Source organism: Schistocerca gregaria, chromosome 1, assembly GCF_023897955.1.
Source record: "Schistocerca gregaria isolate iqSchGreg1 chromosome 1, iqSchGreg1.2, whole genome shotgun sequence".
Lineage (NCBI taxonomy): Eukaryota > Metazoa > Arthropoda > Insecta > Orthoptera > Acrididae > Schistocerca > Schistocerca gregaria.
In genome coordinates, this window is record NC_064920.1 from 719,192,102 (window position 1) to 719,218,916 (window position 26,815).

General features: G+C 40.4%; 1 protein-coding gene across 2 annotated transcripts in view; it reads left to right on the forward strand.

Moving 5' to 3' along the window:
- The window catches only part of LOC126266630 (polycomb protein eed-like), a 75,193-nt gene that overhangs the window by 35,078 nt on the left and 13,300 nt on the right, over positions 1 to 26,815 (forward strand). For both annotated transcript variants that reach the window (XM_049971002.1, XM_049970992.1), the window contains 4 exons: positions 10,500 to 10,671; positions 16,744 to 16,879; positions 20,738 to 20,901; positions 20,999 to 21,238. In XM_049971002.1, the coding sequence (XP_049826959.1) occupies positions 10,500 to 10,671; positions 16,744 to 16,879; positions 20,738 to 20,901; positions 20,999 to 21,238 (712 nt within the window). The remainder of the gene's footprint in view (positions 1 to 10,499; positions 10,672 to 16,743; positions 16,880 to 20,737; positions 20,902 to 20,998; positions 21,239 to 26,815) is intronic.

Here is a 26,815-nt window from a genome sequence, read left to right on the forward strand (position 1 = left end):
AGTCAACTGACTGACTTGGCTTTTCATGAAATGAAAATGCCGACAACAAATGTACCTGTGGAATTGTGTGTCGTGTGTTCCACCAATTGTGCTTCATACTATTACTTTTTTATTTTGTTGTCATGACTTGATTTCAGTTTTCTGTCTCCCAGAATTGAACATATTTGAATGTCAGTCTTGTTTTTACAAAGCTAGACTTGACCAGATGCCATGACAAGCTGGTGTTCTCTGTTGTCCAATATCACCTAACCTAGTTCTGTTTCTTGAAGCACATGATGAGTAGCTGGTGAGGATAGCCCTTTACTTTAAATGTAAAGACAAAATTTTGCTTCTAGCAATAAGTTGATCTTGTCACGAAAACCTCTGGATCAGCATGTTGCATATTCGGCAAGTTCCATGTTCTGGGATCAATAGAAGGCAGCAGGAGTGTTGGGAGCAATATGTATCTTCTAAGCGATCCCACACCCCGTTGTCCCAAGCATGGACTAAACTCTGCTGCATTTGCGGCCATCCATCACCCACAGCAGTTCCTGGCACCCTTGTCAATGGTAACATCTGCACTCATCCTGTGGTATTGCTGAATGTTTTGTGGCATACTTCACTGAAGTATTCACTTGCAGTAATTACCATCTTCATTTCCTGACGCAGAAACACCTTATTGAGCGCCACCTGCTATCCTTCCATGCACACGGCTCTCTTATCGAATAACATTGCTTTTAGTGAATGGGAGCTTCACAGTGCTTTGGCAGTGTGCCGAGATAAGGACGGAGGACCTGACAAAATCCACAATCAAATGCTCAGACATGTTTTTGCCAACAACACGAATCATATCCTCAGGCTTTTTAACCATATTTGGCGGGAAGGCAAATTTCCCTCTCAATGGTGGGAAGATATTATTCCTGTCCTCAAACTGGGAAACGGCTCACATATTTTAACCAACTACTGGCCAACCCCTCTGGCGAATGAGAAGCTATTTGAACGAATGGTCAACTGCTGTCTTCGTTATTGCCTTTAAGATGGAGGGCATAAATCACTATTCCAAAGAGGCCTTCAGGCTTTCTGGTCAACCACAAGTCACCTAATTCATCTGGAATCTGCAGTGCATGATGCTTTTGCACAGCACCAACATTTGATTGCTGAGTACTTTGACCTACAGAAGACATAAGATAACACCTGCCAACATCACATCCTGCCTACAATCCACGAGTGGGGTTTCAGGGCAATTTACCCATTTTTATCTGAAATTTCCTACCTCTTCAACTTTTTCAGGTCTGGATGGGCTTGAGTCTCAAGAACCAATATGTACAGGAAGCTGGAGCCCCTCAGGGATCTGTTCTAAGCATAATGCTGTTTGCCAACACCATATAAGGTATCGTAAATGTAGTGGGTCCCACAATCTCTCCATCACTGGGTGGATGATCTTTGCCTATATTATGCCTCTGCATCACTGCCCACTGCTGAGCACCAACTTCAGGGGGTTTTCTGTGCAGTACATGACTGAGCCCTGAATCTCGGCTATCAATTTTCTCCTGCAGAAAAACGAATTGTGCATTTTTGCTGACTCTGGACTATGCAGCTGCACCCAGAAATTTACCTTGGGGGCGAGTCTCTTAAGTTGTTAAAACTTTTCAGTTATTAGGTATACTTTATTTGACAGTGAGCTTAATTTGCTGCCACATGTCTGCCAGCTCAAGGCAACTTGTATGAAGAAGCTAAATGTTCTCGATTTTCTTAGTAATGCCATGTGGAGTGTGGACTGCATAGTTCTTCTGAGATTTTACAAAGCACTAATTTTATCCCATTTGCACTACAGATGTATTTCCTCTAGATCGGGAGCATCATACGTCATGAACATGCTGTACCCTGTTCACCACATTGGTGTTTGGTTGGCAGCCTGCTGGCAGAAGCTGGTGTCCAACTGCTGTGGGTTAAATGACAGCAGCCTCTGGCAAATTATGTAGTCTCAATCTGTCAGATGCCTACTCACCTGTGTCACTTAACTGTACCCCATAACCAATATTTCAGACTGTTTGCGCATTGCACCAAACTGGATAGACCAACTGGGATCCAACTCAGTATTATACTGCAGGACTTCCAACAGTCTCCTTAAGTCTGTGTTTCTAGAACTCCCTCCAGACATAACCCACGGTCTGCCCCTCTTCTGTTATATGGATGGACCTCTTTTGTGGCCTCATGAAGGATGATGGTCCTCTCTTTCTCCAACACTTGTTTCGTTCAGTCCTCCATGATTATTCTAATTCGGTATGTATCTACACAGACGGATCAAAAGTCAACGACAGGGCTGGTTACGCCTTTGGACATTCAAGGGGACCCCATAAGCACTCTATGCCAAGTGCCTCCAGAAGTAAACACTCCAGAGTCGTTGCCATATCTTGACTTTGTAGTACGTCAAATCAATGACCATGATGAACTTTTCTAATCTGTAGCAATTCTACGAGTTGCTTATATTCCAGTGCTATCTCAAAAATTCTTCGGTCGACAACATCCAGGACTTATTGTGACCTCTACAGCTCTGAAAAGACAGTGACCTTCAGCTGGACACTGAGCAACATGGGTATTACAGTAAATGAACTTGTCAACCATCTAGCTAAAGACGCAGCTACAGTAGATCCACTTACAATTAAAGCTTCGATGCCACATTTTGCGGTTCTGGGAATTGAAATGGCAGGCTACTAAGACCCAAAACAAGTTGAAAGCAGTTAAAAGAGTCCACTAAAGTGTGGCATACCTCTTTCCAGGCCTCTCAGAAAGATGCCATTGTGTTGTGCCGACTACACATTGGCCAAACAAGACTCTCCCACGAGTCCCTTCTGAATTGGGAGGATTATCCGCACTTCAGCTGCAGTAGTCTACTGACAGTAGCTCATGTTCTTGTTGAGTGCGCTCTACTGGATGATCTGCAGCACACTCTCAGCTTGCGTACCTCAGGTGCTTGTGGATGATGAGACAGCCACAACCAAAGTGTTGCATTTCCTGAGGCAGAGTGTATTTTACACTAAACTATAATACTCCTCCACATTCAGTGTTAAGGGTTGTTGTGGGTAGTGGGGATACCCTCCCCCAGTGGCAGGTACCCTCTGTGTGACCGCACATTACTTCCTTCCTCCCTCATCCTGTTGTGTCTTTGGACCCTCTTGTGCAAGGTGCTGCCTGGGTTATCTCCATTTTCTTTTACCTATCATGTTACTACTACTGTCATGCCCTTTTTCAAACTCCTTGACTTGCTTTTATAGTTCAAGCAACCAAGTCCCCACTTTTTTCGCTTTTTACATTTTTCTGTGTTTCACTCGTGAAGTGGAGAGACAAATGACCCAGTATTTTATTCCTTTCAAACACAAAATCATAATAATGTCTTTCTCAGCATGCATATCTACATCTTAAAACAGTTTGAACTGTGACTATACATTCTCTTACTTCTCCACAGTCTTTCACAACTGTTCTATCTTGACTGTTATCTCCAAAGTGCCCTATTTGCCTGTTATTTCGAATTCGTTTCCAAACATTAACTGCATGAAGTTTGCTTTCACCAACAGTCGTGTAATAGCAAGGTTCTTTCTTAAAACCTTGTCCATCTTGGAAAGCTAGTAGTATCAGGCAACAGCAGAAGCAACAGTTAGAATGAGTGCTATAGGAAGTAGGATAGCCAGACCCAGGAACTTAGCTTATAGATGCACTGTGTTGATGCTACTGGCTGGGAGTCCATGCTGCTTCATTGAAACTAGTCACTGCCATTCCACCAGTGGATGGCTGATCCTGCATGTCACTTTGTCAGATCCATCCGTCAGGCTCGCAAGGACCAAAATGTTTGGTCCACAGACAAAAACGTAAATGTTACTGGAGGACCAGGAATTCAGTACTGTATGATTCGAATCCACTCAGATTGCAGTGTTAGAGACTCACTTATTATTCGCAGTTGAGTTAACATTCGCAAAACAAAGTATACATCCTCACCGTTTAGTGTACAAAGCGTGTGGACCATGAGCTACCACAGCCAACTGATCGAGTGTCCATCTACTGTTTTCTTCTCACAGGGACGAGTGTAACACTAGGCACTGATCCCTGACCATCATCCTTCAGGTACAGATAACAGATTGTTCGAATGTCTGGTCTGATAATTACTTCATGTAGATAGTTAAAGAACCAGTGTTGGATTGTTTTGGGGGAAGAGACCAAACTGCAAGGTCATCGGTTTCAGGGAAGGAAGTCGGCCATGCCCTTTCAAAGGAACCATCCTGGCATTTGCCTGGAGCAATTCAGGGAAAGCATGGAAAACCTAAATCAGGATGGCCGGACGCAGGATTGAACCGCCATCCTCCCGAATCCGAGTCCAGTGTGCTAACCACTGCGCCACCTCGCTCGGTAAAGAACCAGTGTTTTAGACCTAGTAACTAACAGAACTTCTAAAATCGGTTTGCATTGAGGAGAGAATCAGTGATCATAAAGCTAGGACAGGGTCAGTGAGTAGGGGTGTAACAAGGAATGTTAATAAAGGATGGAAATGTTATTGGTTAGCAGAGAAATTGCGGAGTATTTCAGAGTGTTTAAGTACTCAACATTGAATATTCAGGTCAGAAGACAAAGATGTGGAGCATGAATGGGTAGAACTCAAATCATTGTACAATATCCGTTAGACAATTATGTGCCAAGTGGATTTGTAAAGGATGGAGAAGACCCAACATGGTTCAGTAGTCATGTTAGAGTTGCTGCAAAAGCAAAGAGAGCTTAATCTCCAATTTAAGCAATCAAAGCCTGGTGGAGAGAGAGAAGCTGAATGAAGCCAAAATGAGAATTGAGGGAGAAAAGCAAGAACTATTCAGTGAATTTTGAAGTAAAATTTTTCCAAATGATAAAACTGAAAATCTTAAGAAGTTTTAGTCCGATGTAAAGTAAGCAAGCAGATAGAGGTCATACTGACACCAAGACAGATGATGACAGAGAAGGCCAAAATACTGAATTCGGTCTTCCGAAATTGTTTTGCTGGAGAAGACTATAATTTGGGTCCTCTTTCAGTCATTACATAAATGCTGAAATGGGAGATAATGAACTAAGCAATCCTGAAATAGAAAATCAGCTAAAACTATTCAACACTGGAAATATGCCTGCGAGATTCTACAGAGATTATGTTGCAGAAAATGCTCCTCTCCTGGCAGCTCTCACTGGAGCAACGAAGGGTGCCTTGGGGTGGGAAGAGGTGCAGGTATTTGCCATTTTCAAGAAAGGATGTTTGCACAGTTGCGCATAACTGTAGGCCTGATCGCTGACAACAGTCTGTTGTAGAATTATGATACTTGTTTTATGCCGATGCGCTATGAATGTTCATGGAGAAGAAAAATCTCTTTAAAAATAAATATGAGGTCTGCGAGCAGAGATCTTGCAAAACTCGGCTTACTCTGTTCGTTCCTGAGACCCAGAATGTATAGATTGATAGTGTCTTACTTGATTTGAGGAAGGCATGTGAAACAGTTTCAAACTGTTGTGTAATGAAAGCAACTTTATAGTTAGTTGGAAAGTGGAAGGAATGTGTACTCTTGCATTATGATAAAATATTGAGGGCTATGAATAGGTCTTGTAGCATGTTCAGCAATCTGTAAGATCATACTCCCAACATTTTTCTTTAGCTATGCTCTATTATTTTTGTTGTGTGTATTAGATGACCAATTATGTAATGATACGGCATCTAAAATATTCTTACCCGACTTTCATGTGCAGCATTAAAGAAATAATTAATTATCTTCACCTGCATAAGAATGGTCATCAACAGTCCACTTGGAAAATTCAGATTGATGTAAGCATATACGCTTATACTTTTTGCAGTCATGTGTCTAACAACTTGTACTTGCTTTGCATAGGTCTATGAATTTGTAATTGATCAGCTCTCATTTCTTACAACCAGCCAACAATTTGGTAGTTTGCATTTTCATTAGAGGTAATTAAACATTTGAATTGTGTGCCTCAAAAAACACCATGTGATAATGTCCTCCTTGCAGTACTCAGTGTGCTGTCTCCAGTTTTACATTTCCCACTAACAGCTTAACATTAGGAAACCCATTCACAGCAACTGACTTTAAGAGCTCTTTTCAAATTTAGTTTCAGGCCACTATTTGTTTTATGTGGCCATTCCTTTGATGGTATTGTGATTTTGTATACTATCCAACTATTTAGAATTTGTGTGAGTGATGTTTCTTCATTACAGTTAAATGTGAAGTTACAATTGTTAGTGCATTAAACTCCCATTAGGCAGGAGTGGCTGTTGTGATTTAGGTTTTGTATAATTTCTCTAAATTATCAGAACTGAACTTACTTCTCACAGGGAAATGCCCATTATTCTTGTGTGTAGAAAATATACTTATTTTACAGTTTTTGACTGCTGTTTTTATTATTTCAAATCGGCTGATTTTGGGCAGCGGAGCATTGTAGCCATATTCAGATCTTTCCTTGTAGTTTACAGAGTAATAAATCTTAAAGATGAGATGTAATGCTGGGATGGTTCCCTTGAAAAGGACACAGGCAGCTGCATTCCCCATCCTTAATCCATCAAAGTATGTTCTCCATCTCTCAAGAGTTTTTCATCGATGGAACATTCAGCCTTAATCTGTCCTTTCGTATCTTACATGCATTAACACTCATGATTGTGAAAATTGTAGTACTCTGTAGTGATCAATAGAAACAGAAGCAACAAGTAAAGTAGTGGAAATGGAACAACAAGTAAAGTAGTGGAAATGGAAATGATGTCTGTAAGAGATTAACAAAGAACCAGTTCTGGTACATCCAAGGAAAATTCTATTATTTCCAGTGTGAAATGAATTCTGTGAAAGAAAGCCACAACATTAGATGACAGTGAGAGTTTACTAATAATACAGTCCACAGTAGGTTTATCTTTAAGTTGTTCTTTTTCATGGTTATTAGGAAGGCTGTTGGGTGCATATCCTCACATCATTCAGCTGTCTAACACGATGCCATATAGCTCAGTATGGGAGGCAGTGTTCACATCTATGGCTTGTACAAACACTTTAGGGATGTCGAGTCAAGTACTTGGTGTACCATTATAATTTCACCTCTTTCCTGTTCCATTTGTGAATGCCTGTCAGGAAGGCTCCAATTATTCCCTGTTTTCCTGCCAAGGTCATTTTGTTACTCACTATTTTCCTGTCAAGGTTATTTTGTGAGTTGAATGTGGGAGGAAGTTCTGTTACCCAACTTACCTTGACATGCATATGTAACTGCCACTGTAGTTAAAGGTTACTTAACAACAGCTCATAACATACTAAACTACAACCAGTGTGCTTTGATTCTTGTTGACAACCAGGATGTATGACATACAACAGCCTGTGCCAGATTATCTGCTCAGAAGAGTGATGGCGTTCCCAGCTCTCTGTTGTTCAGTCTATTTGGCACTCACTATTACAAGTACTTTAATTACCTTCTAGCATATATATAAATTAAGTTGAGATAGGGCTTGTCAAACTGTGATAGCCCTACTCCCTCATGATTATCTGACAGCTTTTGTCTTGCCAATCCGCATTGTGTTCTGGTTTGAAAGCTGTACCAGAGTGGAGCAGTTGGAATATTAAAAAGACATTCAATCCACCTCTTTCCAGATTTAAACATGCTGCCTTTTTTGTTGAATTGACATGTCTATTATTAGATTACTGTAATGTAATGTGAGGTTTTTAATTTGATGCTTCATCAATGGGTTGAAGAACATCTGTGAATTCAGTATGTTGTGGAATGTATTTTTATATTACAAGGTTGATATTGAGATGCACTTCTCAGGTGCTTTTAAAATAACATACGGATCATCCACATAATACTTAGGTTTGTGAATTTCACACTTGGCTTAAGAGCATGTAGGAAGAGAGATGAAAATTTAATAGTTCATGGGGGACTGGAATGCGGTCGTAGGGGAAGGAGTAGAACAAAAGGTTAAGGGATGATATGGGCTTTGTAGTAGGAATGAGAGAGGAAAAACACTAATGGAGTTCTGCAGTAAATTTCAGCTAGTAATAGCAATTACCCTGTTCAAGATTCACAAGATAAGGAGGTGTAATTGGAAAAGATGGTCAGACAGAGGTTCTGAAATCAGATACTTGTTTTAATGTTCACCCAGGAGCAGATATGGACTCAGATCACAATTTCATTGTGATGAAGAGTAGGCTGATATTTAAGAGATTAGTCGGGAAGAATCCATACACAAAGTAGTGGGATACAGAAGTACTAAGGAATGAAGAAGTCGTTTGAAGTTCTCTAAGGTGGTAGGTACTGCAGTAAGAGCTAGCTTAGTAGGCATTCAGTTGAAGAGAAATGGACATTTCTAAAAAGGGCAATCACTCAAGTGGGAAAAAAATAAATAAAAAATGGAAGAAGATAACTGCAATGAAACCATGGGTGACAGAAGAAATACTTCAGTTGACTGATTAAAGAAGGAAGCACAAAAATGTGCAGGGAAATTTAGGAACAGAGAAATAAAAGTTGCGGAGGAGTGAAATAAATATGAAGTGCAGGGAAGCTAAGGCGAAATTGCTACATAAAAAAGTGAAGAAATTGAAAATGAAATGATCATCGGAAGAACGACTAAGCATATATAAAATCAGAGCAACCTTCGGTGAAATTACAAGCAATAAATCCAGAGGAGAGAGTGGATAGGTGGAAAGAGGACATTGAAGGCCTCTTTGAGGGGGAAACTGTCTGATGATGTGATAGAAGAAGAGATAGGGGATCCAGTATTAGAATCAAAATTTAAATAAGACGGAAGGGATAGATAATATTTCATGAGAATTTCTAAAATCACTGGGTGGAAGTGACAACAAAATGACTTAATGTTGGTTTGTAGACTTTTTGAAAAATATTCACACAATTCCAAAACCTGCAAGAGCTGATAAGTGTGAGAATTATCACACAGTCAGCTTAATAGCTCATGCATCCAAGTTGTGGACAAGAATAACATACAGAAAAATGGAAAAGAAAATTGCGGATATGTTACATGGTGATCAATTTGACTTTAGGAAAGTTAAAGGCACTAGAAAGGGAGTTATGATATTGCAACTGATAATGGAAGCAAGACAAAAAAAATCAAGACACGTTCATAGGATTTGTTGACCTGGAAAAAGCATTCACCAGTGTCAAATGGTGCAAGATGTTACAAATTCTGAAGAAAATAAGGATAAGCTTTAGGGAGAGATGGGTGATACACAACACATACAAAAGCCAAGAGGGAATAACTAGAGTGAGAGACAAGACAAAGTGCTGGGATTAAAAAGGGCGAGACACAGGAATGTAGTCTTTCACCCCTAGTTTTCAATCTATACATCGAAGAACCTATGATGGAAATAAAATAAAGGTACATGAGTGGAATTAAAAATCGAGGTTAAAGAATGTCAGTGATAAGATTTGCTGATGACATTGCTATTCTCAGTGAAAGTGAAGAAGAATTACAGGATCTGCTGAATGGAATGAACAGTCTGATGAGTACAGAATAAGGACTGAGAGTAAATTGAAGAAAGACAAAAGTAATGAAAAGTGGCAGAAATGAATATCCATTTGGATCAGAACATTGTATTATAGTAAAATAGGGACTGTGGCAAAACCGAAACAGAAGAGAATCGAAACATTTGAGATATTGTGCTGCAGACGAATGCTTAAAATTAGGTGAACTGATAAGGAATGAAGAGATTCTGTGCAGAACCGGAGAGGAAAGGAATATGTGGAGAACACTGATAAGAAGAAGGGACAGGGTGATAGGACATGTGTCAAGACATTAGGGTATAACTTCCATGGTTCTAGAGAGAGCTGTAGAGGAAGGCAGATGTTGGAATACATCCAGTGAATAATTGAACATGTAGGTTGCAAGTGTTTTCTGAGACGAAGAGGTTGGCACAGGAGAGGAATTCGTGGTGGGCCACATCAACCCAGTCAGAAAACTGATGACTCAAAAGGATGTATTGTATATGTCTATAAGTTAGTTCTTAAACACACATGAACAGTGATAAGTGAACCTATTAGCAGCTTTTTTGTTTTGTTTTGTATAATTATTCCAATTGTGAATAGCCATGTCATTGCCTTTTTTTCTGCTTTTGTTCTGTTTTGTATCATTATTCCAGTTGGGTTTTTTTCTCTTCATAAGGCGTTATTTAAACATGTGCAGTATGTTTTATTTGATATAATTTTCTCCTGAACTTTACTACTCATTTGTCATAATTATTCAGCTTGACAAAGGCATTGACTGTAATTTGATTGTTAAATTCATTAGAATCCCCTTCTCCCCAGTCCTAAATGTTTGTGTCACTAGTACAAGCACAAATGTGTATTTGTGGCTTTGAGGTTGGTTTTCCAAAAATTTTCTGTATGTCCATGATATTAGTTCTCCGAATTCATGCTCTAAAAGGGTTAATACTTCAAAAATGGTGTCTGACACCTCATTTCAGGGTGTAATTTAGATAACTAGTATCACACATGTTCCTAATACAAGTTTTTGCCAACAGGACAAGTGTAAAGGAAGACCATGGTCAGCCTCTATTTGGGGCTCAGTTTAACCATCATTTAAAGGAAGGACAGCCTTTAATATTTGCAGCTGTGGGAAGCAACCGTGTGACAGTTTATGAATGTCCAGAAGGCAGTGGCATTAAGCTGTTGCAGTGTTACGCTGATCCTGATGTATCCTTTGGATAAAACACTGTAAATTCTTATCCTCTGTGCAACTTGTTTGCATACCAAAGCCAATAAATTTTGCCTTAGTTGTCAGAAATAGTGTGTGTGTGTGTGTGTGTGTGTGTGTGTGTGTGTGTGTGTTTTGTATTTACAAGAAGGCCTTTTGGCCGAAAGCTCAAATGTATGGCAGTCTTTTCGTTACCTGTCTGCGACTCAGTGTCTTCTCTATATGGTGAGTAGCAATCTATCCTTTTCGTAATATTGCTGTTACTCCATCCTGAATTTTCCAAGCAAATAAATAGTTACATGAAATGGGTAGTGGTGTTGACAGTGTAGTGGAGGGCACTGTTAGAATTCACCTGTAAGACTAAGTCGTTAGATGGAGAACACACACACACACACACACACACACACACACACACCCCACACACACACACACACACACACACACACACACACATCTCTATCCATTTCATATTGCTGTTATTCACTGGATGCGTATCAGTATGGCACATTATGCTTTTGATCTGAGCCCCATCTTATTCTGTTACCCGCTCCTGTGAACGGGAATGCTTTATGCAGATCTTGATATCACTTGCGTCCATCTAGAAAAGTTTTTACTGAGTTTAACGAAGGTGATGTTGGCCTGATATATTCAACGATGCCCTTTGGCTACACTGACTAAAGGATCCTTCTAAGAAATACCAAATTAAGATAACTCGAAGATGCCTAAATAAGGTGAAACGTGTAGTTGAAAAATAAAAAACTAAAATTACAACCAAGACAATACTGTTTATCCTTTCACTCCTAAACCCCTCTCCCCTTGTTACTTCTATCCTACTTCTGAGAAACTTCATTTCACATGCGTGTAATTTGCTTACATCTCTCTTCTTAATTACCCATGTTTCAGATGTGAAGGTCAGTATTGGGATGCTAGACATCTTTCTTCTAAGCCAGGCTCCTGACACTTCACAAGATTGCTTCTGCCTGTCTACCACATTTCTTTCATTTTCCTCTATCACACTTCCCACGTTTTTCAGTTGTTCATCTCCAGTCTGTACTCCACTTGTTGGTCTTCCCTTCTTTCTAGTTGTCTAGTATTGCAGATTTGTTTACATTAAATTTCATTCCGTACTGTTCAGTTTCTTCCCAAGCATTCAGCTGTTCCTGAATATACTCCCCTGTGTTTCCCCTGATCATAAAGTCATCTGTGAACACCATTGCTTTCATTTTGTCTTACAAAAAATTGTAAATTCTTATCCTAGATGCAACTTGCGCCAATAAATATTGCCACACTGGCCAGATACAGTGGCCACACAAGTGCTTTGTGTGTGTTGGGTTGGGGGAGGGCGGTTGCTTAAAAGTAAACATTTAAATACTGTACTTTATTTGTAAGTAATCAGATGTTTGAAGTTGTTTTATACATGGGAGTTCAATTCTTTAATTGTATCAGGTGCCCACATCTCTGTCCCCACTTTCCTGTCTCCCCCCCCCCCCTACACAACCAGTGCTGGTTTACCCCACATGCTATCATCAAAGTGTGTTGTGGCCTTAGAGTTTGCACTGTGGTGTGTTCTCATTGCACAAAGAACAGTCTGAATCTGACATACCTGTTCATGTAATTCTTGTCTTTTGTTGCTTTACCTTCTGCCAGGTGTATACACTAAGTGTAGCTTTATAAATTTTATATTCCTATTATTGAGATTCTGGGTAGTTTTCCTTTTGAGAATCGGATATTTTGACCAATAATGAGCAATGTGGACATACATAAAGCATGCAGCACACCATGAGCTTTTTGCTCTAGCTTAATTCCAGTATTGAAAAGGATAGATTGTTACTCACCATATAGATGACATGCGACCAAAACCTTCTTCAGAAAATAAAGGAAAATACACACACACATTCACACGAGCAGGCACATCTTATGCACACATGACCCCTCCCTCTAGCCCTTCTAGCGAGACTACAACTGGTGCATTGAACGAAAGCAGCAGTGGAAAATGAAACAAGAAGAGCGAGAGATGGCAGAATATGGGTGTGTGGAGAGAGGAGTGCTGTCTGGTGGTGAGTGTAGGGACTAGAAGGTGGTAGGATAAGGCTGCCAAGGGCAGCGTTTGGAGGCTGTGGGGAAAGGGGGGGGGGGGCAGCAGCAAAGGAGAGTATAAGAGAGGGGAAACATTGGAGGGTGCATTGGCACAATGAGGGTGAGGGTATTTGAATTGGGAGAAGGCATATGACAGAGGAGCCTGAAACTGTTGGGTGGAGGGTGTGGGAACAGTAGATGACCATAATTTGAGGCTGGGATAATTTCAAGAGTGGAGAATGTGTTGTAAAGATAACTCCCATCTGCACAGTTCAAAAAAAGCTGATGGTGGTGGGAAGGGTCCAAATGGTCTAGGTAGTGAAGTAGTCATTAAAATCAATATTATGAAAAGGACACTCACACACACATGGCCACAACAGTCTCTGGTAGCTGAAGCCAACTATGAGCAGCACCACTAGTGCATGTGTGAGAGAGAACTGGGTGGGGTAAGGAGGAGGCTGGTGTGGGGAGGGGTAGGGATGGCAGGATAGGGATGAAGGACAGTGATGTGCTGTTGGGGAGTGTGCAGGGATAAGGTGGGCAGAGGGTAGGGCAGCTAGGTGCTATTGGGAGGCTAGACAGTTGGTGGGAGAGAGAGAGGGAGGGGGGGTATCGGAATAGGAAAGAAGTAAAAAGACAGGGTTCGTTGGTGTAATAGAGGGCTGTGTAGTGCTGGAATGGCAAAAGGGAAGGGGGCTAGATGAGTGAGGACAATGACTAACAAAGGTTGAGGTCAGGAGGGGTACAGGAATGTAGGACTTATTGCAAGAAGAGTTCCCACCTGCACAATTCAGAAAATCTAGTGATGGTGGGAAGCTTCCATATGTTTCAGGCTGTGAAGCAGTCATTGAAATGGAGAATGTCATGTTGGGCGACATGCCCAGGAACAAGGTGATCCAGTTGTTTCTTGACCATAGTTTGTCGGTGGCCTTTTGTGTGGACAGACAACTTTTTGGCTGTCATGCCCACATAGAATGCAGGACAGTTGTTGCAGCTTAGCTTGTATATCACATGACTGGTTTCACAGGCAGCCCTGCCTTTGATGGGAGAGGTGATACCTGTGACCGGAATGCAGCAGGTAGTGATGGGAGGATGAATGGGACAGGTCTTGCATCTAGGCCTATTACAAGGATATGAGCCGTGAGGTAAGGAATTGGGAGCAGAGGTTGTGTAGGGATGGATGAGTATGTGCGTAGGTTCTGTGGATGGCGGGATACCACTGTGGAAGGGTTGTCCATCCCTACACAACCCCTGCTCCCAGCCCCTTACCTCATGGCTCATATCCCTGTAGTAGACCTAGATAAAAGACCTGTCCTCCACATCCTCCCACCACCACCTACTCCAGTCTGGTCACAAACATCACCTATCCCATCAAAGGCAGGGCTACCTGTGAAACCAGTCATGTGATCTAAAGCTGAGGCTGCAATGACATTCCTGCATCGTGTGTGGGCATGACAACCAACAACCTGTCTGTCTGCATGAATGGTCACTGATGAACTGTGGCCAAGAAACAACTGGACCACCCTGTTGTTGAGCACACCATCCAACACATTCTTCATTTCAATGATTGCTTCACAACCTGTGCCATATGGATCCTTCCTACGAACAACAGTTTTTCTGAATTGCGTAGGTGGAAACCCTCCCTACAATATATCCTATGTTCTCGTAACCCTCCTGGCCTCAACTTTCGTTAGTCATTGTCGTTGCCCAGCTAGCCCCTTCCTTGTTCCCATTCCAGCACTACACAGACCTTTATTCCACCAATGCACCCTGTCTTTTTATCTCTCTCCTTTTCCGGTATCCCCCCGCCCCCTGTTTTAACCTCCCAATTGCACCTACGTACCCTACCCTCTTCGCACCTCATCCCTGCACGCTTCCTAGCAGCACGTCACTGTCCCCCACACCTACTCTGCTATACCTCCCTCTCCCCACCCCACCCTACCCTCCCTCTTACCCCCACTCAGTTGCCTCTCCCATCATGCACTGTTGCTGCTCTGCTCGTAGTGTGGCTTCAGCTGCAGAGAATATGGCCGTGTGTGTGTGTGTGTGTGTGTGTGTGTGTGTGTGTGTGTGTGTGTGAGAGAGAGAGAGAGAGAGAGATTGATCTATGTTTTTTTTTTTTTTTTTTTTTTTTTTTTTTTTTTTTTTTTTTTTTTTAAACAAAGGCTTTGTTGGCCAAAAGCTTTTTTGTGACGACAGTCTTTCTGTTGTGCCTATCTGTGACTCAGCATCTCTGCTATATGGTGAACAGCAACTAACCTTTCCATAATATTGTTACATTCCATCCTGAATTTTCCATAGTTTGTTTTAGCCATTGAAACCAAGCATTTTATGGTAAGCTGCATTTTGTGCCACAGGGTGGTCCACTTTGCTTGATGGTCACAGTTGGGTGATGGCGATTCAGCCTGGTGGACAGCTGGTTAGTAGTCATACCAGATGAAAAACTGTGCAATGATTGCAGCAGAGCTGTTATGTGACATGTCTGCTTTCTTATGTGGCTCATATTCTGATGCAGTACGATAAGCCTGTGACAGGACTGGAACAGAAAATGCTGGATGAGTGGATTGGGCATATCTTGCACCTGGATCTTCCACAGGTTTTGACTGTCATCATGTGTGGAAATGACACACACCCTACCCACAGCCCTTCTCCCCCCCACCCCCACCCCTAAAGTGGTATTGCACTGCCCACTCATACTACACAAGATCCTGCTCCATCCCTATGCCACTCTCACTCCCAACTCCTTTGCCACAAGAGTCATAACAAAGAAGACCAAGGTATAAAACCGACCCAGTTCATCAATCCAGCACACCTCGCTCCAGTCCTGTAGGAAGGAGGCCGGCCACCTGTGAAAGCAGTCACAGTATATACCTGCTCTGCTGCAATTTATGCACAGCTTTTTTGTGTGTATTATCATCAACTAATGATTCAAATGAATGAATAGCCACTGCAGAGTTAACCATCCAGTGGCTGAATACGCTGCTGAGTAGAGCATGCTCTGTTTCTGTGATTCACAATTCATGCCATCTGGATTCTTCCCCTCAGGACCAGCTTTTCTGAACTGTGTAAGTGGGAGCTATTCTTCCAATAAATCCTCCGTCCTTCCTTCCTTCCTTTATTCTGTTTTCCACCCCCACAACACCATGAGTTGCAAAAATGCACTGGGTCTGGTACTCACATGTTGCATTCCTATCCCTTGCACCTTCTACCTCTCCCTCCTGTATTGTTATCTTGCACACCTACCCTGCTTCGAGCCACCAGTCTCCACTTCCCAACACCTCCTCCCACTCCCACCTTCTTTTCCACTGTCACAATGTTGCTGCACAGGTGTGTGTGTGTGTGTGTGTGTGTGTGTGTGTGTGTGTGTGTGTGTGTTTGATCACTTGTTGCTGCTTCCATTATCGCTGCAACCAACACCAGTACACAACCAACACCAGTACAGCTAGTTTTTGAACAGAACTAATGTATTGTAGGCAGAACTTCTTCAAACTGCTTTAACAAGGACACCAAGAGTTTAAAAAAATAGGTTTATGAACTTAGTTCATCATTTGAGTTAACTGTGAGCTATGATAAGTGCTTGAACCTTAAATTAATGTACCAGATTAATTATTTCTAAAAACAAAGATGATGGGACTTGGCAAACAAAAGCGCTGGCAGGTCGATAGACACACAAACATACACACAAAATTCTAGCTTTCACAACCAACTGTTGCTTCTTCAGGAAAGAGGGAAGGAGAGGGAAAGGCGAAAGGATGTGGGTTTTAAGGGAGAGGGTAAGGAGTCATTCCAGTCCCAGAAGTGGAAAGACTTACCTTAGGGGGAAAAAAGGACAGGAGCACACGCGCACACACACACACACACACACACACACACACACACACAAGCAGACATTTCGTCTGAGGCAAGATTATAAAGAATATTTTATAAAAATAACAGTTTATGAATTTGATAGGAGTCTTAATTGCTTACATGAAAAGGCCTTAACTGATATCCAGGTTGATGAAAATTATTACACTTGTGCCTGGTCATATGAGGAAGAGTCTGGAAAACCATTACTTGCAGTTGCTGGATCTAGGGGCATTATTAGAATATTTAGTCCCGCCACACTGTCATGTATACGGCATTATATCGGTAAGTAAAGTAACATTTTACATGTAATGGGATGGAAAAAAAGTATAACATGCACTCTGTGTAACCAGTGCTGTTAGGTGCATGTTATATTTGTAGAGGGCTGAGTGTCTTGTTTGAGATTATGCTTTTGAGCAACTTTTATAAACGGTTATGTAGGTGTGATATGCATTCTGTCTTGTTTTCTAACTTTCTTCTGTTGTTGGAATGTGTGTGAAGGATTATATTGTCAGATTATTGAATGATTTTTGTTTCATACACACAATAATACTCCCCGCCCCCTATAAACCATGGACTTTGCTGTTGGTGGGGAGGCCTGCATGCCTCAGCGATACAGATAGCCATACCATAGATGCAACTACAATGGAGGGGTATCTGTTGTGTTGTTGTTGTTGTTGAGAGGCCAGACAAACATGTGGTTCCTGAAGAGGGACAGCAGCATTTTCAGTAGTTGCAGGGGCAACGGTCTGGACGATTGACTGATCTGGCCATGTAACACTAACCGAAACGGCCTTGCTGTGCTGGTACTGCGAACAGCTGAAAGCTAGGGGAACCTACGGCCGCAATTTTTCCCGAGGGCCTGCAGCTTTACTGTATGGTTAAATGATGATGGCGTCCTCTTTGGTAAAATATTCCAGAGGTAAAATAGTCCCCCATTCGGATCTCCGGACGGGGACTACTCAGGAGGGCGTCGTTATCAGGAGAAAGAAAACTTGCGTCCTACGGGTCGGAGCGTGGAATGTCCGAACCCATAATCAGGCAGGTAGGTTTGAAAATTCAAAAAGGGAAATGAGTAGATTAAAGTTAGATATAGTCGGAGTTAGTGAAGTTCAGTGGCAGGAGGAACAATACTTCTGGTCAGGTGAATACAGGGTTATAAATACAAAATCAAATAGGGGTAATGCCGGAGTAGGTTTAATAATGAATAAAAATATAGGAGTGTGGGTAAGCTACTACAAACAGCGTAGTGAACGCATTATTGTGCTCAAGATAGATACGAAGCCCAACCCTATCACAGTAGCTCCGCAGATGACGAAGAGATTGATGAAATGTATGATGAGATAAAAGAAATTTTTCAGATAGTGAAGGGAGACAAAAATTTAACAGTCATGAGTGACTGAAATTCGATAGTAGGAAAAGGAAGAGAAGGAAACATAGTAGGTGAATATGGAATGGGGGTAAGAAATGAAAGAGGAAGTGCCTGGTAGAATTTTGCACAGAGCATAACTTAATCGTAGCTAACATTTTGTTCAAGAATCGTGAAAGAAGGTTGTATACATGGAAGAAGCCTGGAGGTACTGGAAGGTGTCAGATAGATTATATAATGGTAAGACAGAGATTTAGGAACTAGGTTTTAAATTGTAAGACATTTCCAGGTGCAGATGTGGATTCTGACCACAATCTATTGGTTATGCACTGTAGATTAAATCTGAAGAGTAAAAAGGTGGGAATTTAAGGAGATGGGACCTGGATAAATTAAAAGAACCAGAGGTTGTAAAGAGTTCAGGTAAGGAACGATTGACAAGAATAGGGGAAAGAAATACAGTAGAAGAATAATGGGTAGCTTTGAGAGATGAAATAGTGAAAGCAGTACAGGATCAAGTAGGTAAAATGATGAGGGCTAACAGAAATCCTTGGGTAACAGAAGAGATATTGAATTTAATTGATGAAAGGAGAAAATACAAAGATGCAGTAAATGGAGCAGGCAAAAAGGAATACAAATGTCTCAAAAATGAGATTGGCAGGAAGTACAAAATGGCTAAGAAGGGATGGCTAGAGGACAAATGTGAGGATGTAGAGGCATATATCACTATGGATTACATAATTACTACCTACAGGAAAATTAAAGAGACCTTTGGAGAAAAGAGAACCACTTGCATGAATATCAAGAGGTCAGATGGAAACACAGTTGTAAGCAAAGAAGGGAAAGCAGAAAGGTGGGAGTATATAGAGGGTCTATACAAGGGCAATGTACTTGAGGACAATATTATGGAAATGGAAGAGGATGTAGATGAAGATGAAATGGGAGATATGATACTGCGTGAAGAGTTTGACAGAGCACTGAAAGACCTGAGTCGAAACAAGGCCCCGGGAGTAGACAACATTCCATTAGAACTACTGATAGTCTTGGGAGAGCCAGCCCTGGCAAAATTCTACCGTACATCTTGTACGAGACAGGTGAAATACCATCAAACTTAGAGAAGAATATAATAATTTGAATCCCAAAGAAAGCAGGTGTTGACAGATGTGAAAATTACCGAATTATCAGTTTAATAAGCCATGGGTGCAAAATACTAACACCAATTCTTTACAGATGAAAGGAAAAACTGGTAGAAGCCGACCTCGGGGAAGATCAGTTTGGATTCCGTAGAAATGTTGGAACACGTGAGGCAATACTGACCCTACGACTTATCTTACAAAATAGATTAAGGAAAGGCAAATCTAAGTTTCTAGCTTTTGTAGAGAAAACTTTTGACAATATTGACTGGAATACTCTTTCAAATTTTGAAAGTGACAGGGGTAAAATACAGGGAGCGAAAGTCTATTTACAATTTGTACAGAAACCAGATGGCAGTTATAAGAGTCGAGGGGGCATGAAAGGGAAGCAGAGGTTGGGAAGGAAGTGAGACAGGGTTGTAGCCTCTCCCAATGTTATTCAATCTGTATATTGAGCAAGCAGTAAAGGAAACAAAAGAAAAATTCTGAGTAGCAATTAAAATCCATGGAGAAGAAATAATAACTTTGAGGTTCGCCGATGGCATTGTAATTCTGTCAGAGACAGCAAAGGACTTGTAAGAGCAGTTGAACTAAATGGCCAGTGTCTTTAAAGGAGGGTATAAGATGAACATCAACAAAAGCAAAACAAGGATAATGGTATGTAGTCGAATTAAGTCGGCTGATGCTGAGGGAGTTAGATTAGGAAATGAGACACTGAAGGTAGTAAAGGAGTTTTGCTGTTTGGGAAGCAAATAACTGATGATGGTCAAAGTAGAGAGGATATAAAATGTAGACTGGCAATGGCAAGGAAAGTGTTTCTTAAGAAGAGAAATTTGTTAACATCGAGTATTGATTTAAGTGTCAGGAAGTCGTTTCTGAAAGTATTTTTATGGGGTGTAGCCATGTATGGAAGTGAAACGTGGACGATAAATAGCTTAGACAAGAAGAGAATAGAAGCTTTCGAAATGTGGTGCTACAGAAGAATGCTGAAAATTAGATGAGTTGATCACATAACTATTGAGGAGGTATTGAGTAGAATTGGGGAAAAGAGGAGCTTGTGGCACAACTTGACTAGAAGAAGGGATCTGTTGATAGCACATGTCCTGAGGTATGAAGGGATCACCAATTTAGTATTGCAGGGCAGCGTGGAGGGTAAACATCGTAGAGGGAGACCAACAGATGAATACACTAAACAGATTCACAAGAATGTAGGTTGCATTAGGTACTGAGAGATGAAGAAGCCTGCACAGGGTAGAGTAGCATGGAGAGCTGCATCAAACCAGTCTCTGGACTGAAGACCACAACAGCAACACGCAATTTTTTATTTTTTCCATTTGAAATCTTATAACATTTGCTGAGATTTTAAGTTTTCAATGTCACGGGTTAAATTTCAGGATATAAATTCAGTGTTGGTGTCAACTGTAATGTTTGGTGATCCCATTGTTCAGTAAGCCATATTTTATGTAACAGTGTGAAATATGTTGCAAATTAACAATTATCACTCTCATTATCTCTCTCTCCCCCCCCCCCCCCCCCCACTCTTTATTAGTGCAGTGCTCTTTTATTTGAGAAATAAAGTTAAGAGTAAAAATGCAGTTCTGTGGACTCAGAATATAATTTCTTAATGCCATTTTTATTTTCCAGGTCATGGACATGCAATAAATGAGTTAAAGTTTCATCCTAAAGATCCTAATCTCCTGTTGTCAGTATCCAAGGATCATGCCTTAAGATTGTGGAATATTAAAACAGATGTGTGCATTGCTATTTTTGGGGGCGTAGAAGGTCACAGAGATGAAGTATTAAGTGCGGTAAGCTGGAATATGTTTTTTGGTTATTTGTACGAATATTAATGCAGCATATTTGTCATTATTTAACAGTGCTAATTAAATCTTTTGTGTGTTCAAGGATTTTGATTTGTTAGGTGAGCGCATAATGTCATGTGGTATGGACCATTCCTTAAAACTGTGGCGTTTAGATAAAGACAGCATGCGTGAAGCCGTCAGAAATTCATATCTTTTCAATTCTGCAAGGAGCCTGAGACCATTTGACTCCCTAAAGGAGCATTTTCCAGATTTCTCAACTAGAGATATCCACCGCAATTATGTTGATTGTGTTAGATGGCTGGGAGATTTTGTTTTGTCAAAGGTAAGCACAGTGCACATTTAATTTTTCTGTCAGTTTAATAATGTGAAAACTTTATTTATATCTTTGGGTGACTGCATAAAATATAAATATCTGGCTTCAAATTGACAGAATACCGCAATAACTAATTCTCAGAATATCACTCTTAAAATTAAGTATTATTTCTGAAATTAGTCCTTAGTAACTGCCTGTATAATGAGATGACACCGTATTGGCGACTGTCATCTGAATTGAATACATCATGGAAATTAAGAATACAGAATTATTTATTAAATCTTGTTGGGTCTAATAGGTGATGTGTGCACTAGAGAACTGCAGTTTTTGCATGAAGAGATTTGGAAACTTCTTAAAAAGATTGTGCAGGAAATGATAGATTTGAATACGTAACGATCTTGCTAAGTAGAAGCATAATAAGAGAGCAGGCAGTTCGGTGTTCCCGAATTATGGCTGTAACAGTAGAGTCTTGTTGATATAGGAAACTCTTCAAATTCCATTTGTATGCTTTGCCCATAGGTGCTTGTCAGAGATTTTAACACAGTAAATTCCCATCTGCCACAATGGTAGGGTAACTGATAGCCTCATGGAGTCAGACATAAGTATCCTAAACTTTGGGCGTGCAACATACATCAGCTCTGCTTTTGGGGTAATTCTTCAACATTCATTCATGTTTATACTCTCCTGCCCTGACAGAGCTAATTCATTGGAATACTGCAGACAACCTCCACTGCCATGATCTGATCCCAATCTATTTTCATATGTTTGATAGTGTTGTACACAATAGAAAACCACCAAAATGACTGATTGCCAAGAATAACGGAATGCTTTGCTGTCATTAGCCCATTTTCCAACACAGAGATGTCATGTTGATAATGGTCGACAACATTTCTAGTAGAGTTCAACAAGCCATGGATGTACTCATGCTAAAGTTTTCAGGTTAGGTCAAGCTTTGTGAAATGAGTAATGTAAACTGTAATAAACAAGACTGACAGTGCTACAAGGCTTTATTAAGATAACATCTGCGGCAACTTGGCAGTTTTCAGGTTACTTGAGTTAAAACTTGGTATACTATTGAAAAAAAAAAAATAATGAGAGGCATTTCTTAATTTCATAAATAATTCCATGATATCATTAGTAGTTTTGGAGCCAATTTACACACCACAGATAATGTATTATTTGTGTTACTAGTTTCACACTTCAGATGATAGCATCTTCAAGTATTCATTGATCCAGTGGTAACATGTTAGTCAGTACTCTGCTTGGCACTATTGTCAACAGATAGACCATGGCTTTAAGTGTTTGAAGATGCACTCATCTTAAGAGCAAGAATTTCATGCTGTCAATGGTGACAAGCAGATTTCAACCGTTAATGTGTTGCCATCAGGTAACTGAATATCAGTTGATGCTCTCATTGTAAACCAAAACTAGTAATAAAGCAAATAATAAGTAGCATGTGGCAGTTTCTCTGTACATTAATTCCCAATGGTTGCTGTTTCCCATGCAAGTGATGCCTGTGTTTGCTAAATTTTGGAATTCTGTATAGGATGAAGAAATATAGTTCTTATTCTGTGACTCCAATTTAGCTAAACAAATTTTGTGTGTGTGTGTGTGTGTGTGTGTGTGTAAGTTGGATACTTGAGTGAAGTAAGTGTGTGGTTATTGCAGTCATGTTAATTCTAATTTTATATTACCTGAAATCATATCAATCACATAGGTATGTATTGTAAACAGTCACTGTGTTTCTCAGGCTTGTATTAGATGAAAAACGTACATGAAGCACCTCAAAAAAATCATGTACCTCAATAATGCCCTTAAAAGTAATTCTAATTGACACTCATATCGATTTTTTTATTCCATCGTGTTAGAAAGTATACTTTTTTTACACTCTAACTCATATTGTTTACTAATTTTAATTATGTTGCATTTTCAAAATTGATGATTAATCACCTAATTATTAATAGAATAAAAAGACACTTCAGTTGCTAGTAATTTCTATTTTCACATGATCCGTTTAAAAAACTGAAGCTTCATTTTTGGGTGCCACCAATTGCAAACAAGAGGAGGAGCTTCCAGCATAAGAACTGTGAGGTTGACGTAGCAAAATGAAAGGTAAAGCCATGAAAATTGTTACTCACAAAATTATGGAAACAAATGTCAGTCACGAGAAGCCACACCCATGCCAAACAAACTTGTGGGACTGGAACAAAGACACACATAGAGCGATGGATCTTGACAAAAATGAATGCAAGAATAACAGTCTGAGATTCATTGGAAGAATCCTAAGGAAATGCAATTCGAATACAAAGGAAGTAGGTTACAGTACGCTTGTTCGCCCACTGCTTGAATACTGCTCAACAGTGTGGGATCCGTACCAGATAGGGTTGATAGAAGAGATAGAGAAGATCCAATGGAGAGCAGCGCGCTTCATTACAGGATCATTTAGTAATTGCGAAAGCGTTACGGAGATGATGGATAAACTCCAGTGGAAGACTCTGAAGGAGAGACGCTCTGTAGATTGGTACGGGCTTTTGTTAAAGTTTCGAGAAGAGTCGAGCAGTATATTGCTCCCTTCTACATATATCTCGCAAAGAGACCATGAGGATAAAATCAGAGAGATTAGAGCCCACACAGAAGCATACTGACAATCCTTCTTTCCACGAACAATACGAGACTGGAATAGAAGGGAGAACCGATAGAGGTACTCAGGGTACCCTCCGCCACACACCGTCAGGTGGCTTGCGGAGTATGGTTGTAGATGTAGATGTAGAACAGCACTCATCATAGGACCAGCAACCATGATGCCTGCCCGGACAGCCAACATGTAAGTGGCTAGTGCAGTGTGTCAGGAAGCCAGCTGATCATGACAGCAGAAGCAACTGATGTAGGAGCCGATGAGGTGGGGAACTGAAAAAGTGGAGGAAATGGGCTGACTGGTTTGTCCTCTTTTGCAAGTATAAAAAATAAAGCTACAAATCTAAAAATAAATATAACAACAAATAAACATAAGTGTGTGGCAAAAATGCCTAAAAGTCATCGTGATGGAATGCATAATAATAAAAGATAAAAAGGTAAAATACAACTCAAATAGGATACAGATAGTATAGAAAAAAAAATGTAAAAATTAAGCAATAAGATGATGACAGGTGAAGTATGACAGGAAAATGAAGCCAATCTTTAAGTGCAGTAAATGTCTATAGATTCGTCTTAAAGCACCACAAGAAAATTTTAGCATAAAAAGCTTAGTCAGGATTAAAATGATATACAGAAGTAAGTGCAGTGTAATCATATAAAATACCGTGGTGCATCCACACACTACCAGACGTAATACAAATAAGTGAGAAGTTAAACAGGCTATAAACTAGAACTAGAGAAAGTGAGTAAAGAAACGAAGGTTATTTATAGTGGAAGAGAACACTAAAATTTGGGCACAGTATGGTTAATGAAGTAAGTGAGTCATTAAGATGAAATTACATAAGCAGTATTAAATAGATGGGAGTACCAACGTTAAAAACAATTGATTTGTTACTAAAAAATAGAAGCTCTGAAAACTTAGACAAGCGCCTAAGGATGTCTGATGGTGTGGAGATGCACCGTGATGTTTGGTATGATTACATCGCTATTCTTGTTGTGTATGTCACTTTAATCCTAAGTTTTTATTTTATATTAAGATTGTTTTGGCTCCTTACGATGAGTCCAGACATGATTAACAATCTTAATGGTTGGCATCATTTTCCTGCCACACTTCACCAGTCATGATCTTATTACTTAATTTTAAATATGTTTCTGTATACTACTCGTACCCCTGTTTTAGTTGTATTATCTTCTCAAACAATGGAAAATCCAGGATGGAATGTAACAATATTTTGAGAAGGAAAGCTGCAGCTCACCATATGGTGGAGACACTGAGTCACAGGTAGGCACAACAGAAAGACTGTCACAAATAAATGAAGCTTTCAGCCATTAAGGCCTTCGTCAACAATAGACATGTGTGTACACACACACACACACACACACACACACACACACACACACACACACACACACACACAGCCTCAGTGAACTGAAACCACACTCAGTTGCCTGAGACTGGTTGTGTGTGTGTGTGTGTGTGTGTGTGTGTGTGTGTGTGTGTTGTTGTTGTTGACTTGTTGACGAAGTCCTTAATGGCCAAAAGCTTTATTTATTTGTGGCAGTCTTTTCTGTGCCTATCTGCAACTCAGCATTTTGGCTGTATGGTGAGTAGCATATTCCCTTTTCATTATATTGTTATGTTTTATCTTCTCATTGTTGTGTGTTCTATCATGCAGACTTCCAGGCATTTTTGCCTAATACTTGTGTTTATGTGTTATTACATTTATTTTCATATTTGTAGTTTTATTTTTTATCGACCTAGTAAACCACACATGCATAAGCAGGCAGACCAGTCAGCTCATTTCCCACACTTTTTCGGCTTTGGTTCCCTGCCTCAGTGGCTCCTACGAAGGTCAGCTGGCTTTCTGGAAGGCTGCACTTCCGTGTTAGCTGTCGAGGCAAACACCCCAGTTGCTGATGGTATGCGTAATTGCAGTTTCTTATTTCTCTACTATCGAATTCATGTTTTGTCCAGATCCCTCCCACAATGTCAGCATCTTTGTTCTGGTCCCATGCATTTGTTTGGTGTGGATGTGACCTCTAATGATTGGCAGAAGATGAAGTAAGTAAAAAGATAAGGGGTAGTAGAAATTCTTGGGTAACAGAAGAGACATTGAATTTAATTGATGAAAGGAGAAAATATAAAAATACGGTAAATGAAGCAGGCAAAAATGAATACAAACATCTCAAAAATGAAATCAACAGAAAGTGCAAAATGGCTAGGCAGGGATGGCTAGAGGACAAATGTAATGACCGGGGGGCATATATAATTAGGGGTAAGATAGATACTGCTTGCACGAAAATCAAAGATACCTTTGGAGTAAAGAGAATCAGAATCACTTGCATGAATATCAAGAGTCCAGATAGAAAACAGCACTAAGCAAAGGAGGGAAAGCAGAAAGGTGGAAGGAGTATGAAGAGGGTCTGTTCAAGGGCAATGTACTTCAGGACAATATTATGGAAATGGAAGAGGATGTAGATGAAGATGAAATGGGAGATACGATACTGCGTGAAGAGCACTGAAAGACCTAAGTTGAAACAAGGCCTTGGGAGTAGACAACATTCCATTAGAACTACTGATAGCCTTGGGAGAGCTAGCCCTGGCAAAACTCTACCATCTGGTGAGCAAGAGGTATGAGACTGGCAAAACACCCTCAGACTTCAAGAAGAATATAATAATTCCAATCCCAAAGAAACCAGGTGTTGACAGGTATGAAAATTATTGAACTGTCAGTTTAATAAGTCACAGTTGCAAAATACCAACACAAATTCTTCACATACGAATAGGAAAACTGGTAGAAGCCGACCTTGGGGAAGATCAGTTTGGATTCCGTAGAAATGCTGAAACATGTGAGGCAATACTGCCCACAGACTTACCTTAGAAAATAGATTAAGGAAAGGCAGACTTACGTTTCCAGCATTTGTAGACTTAGAGAAAGCTTTTGACAATGT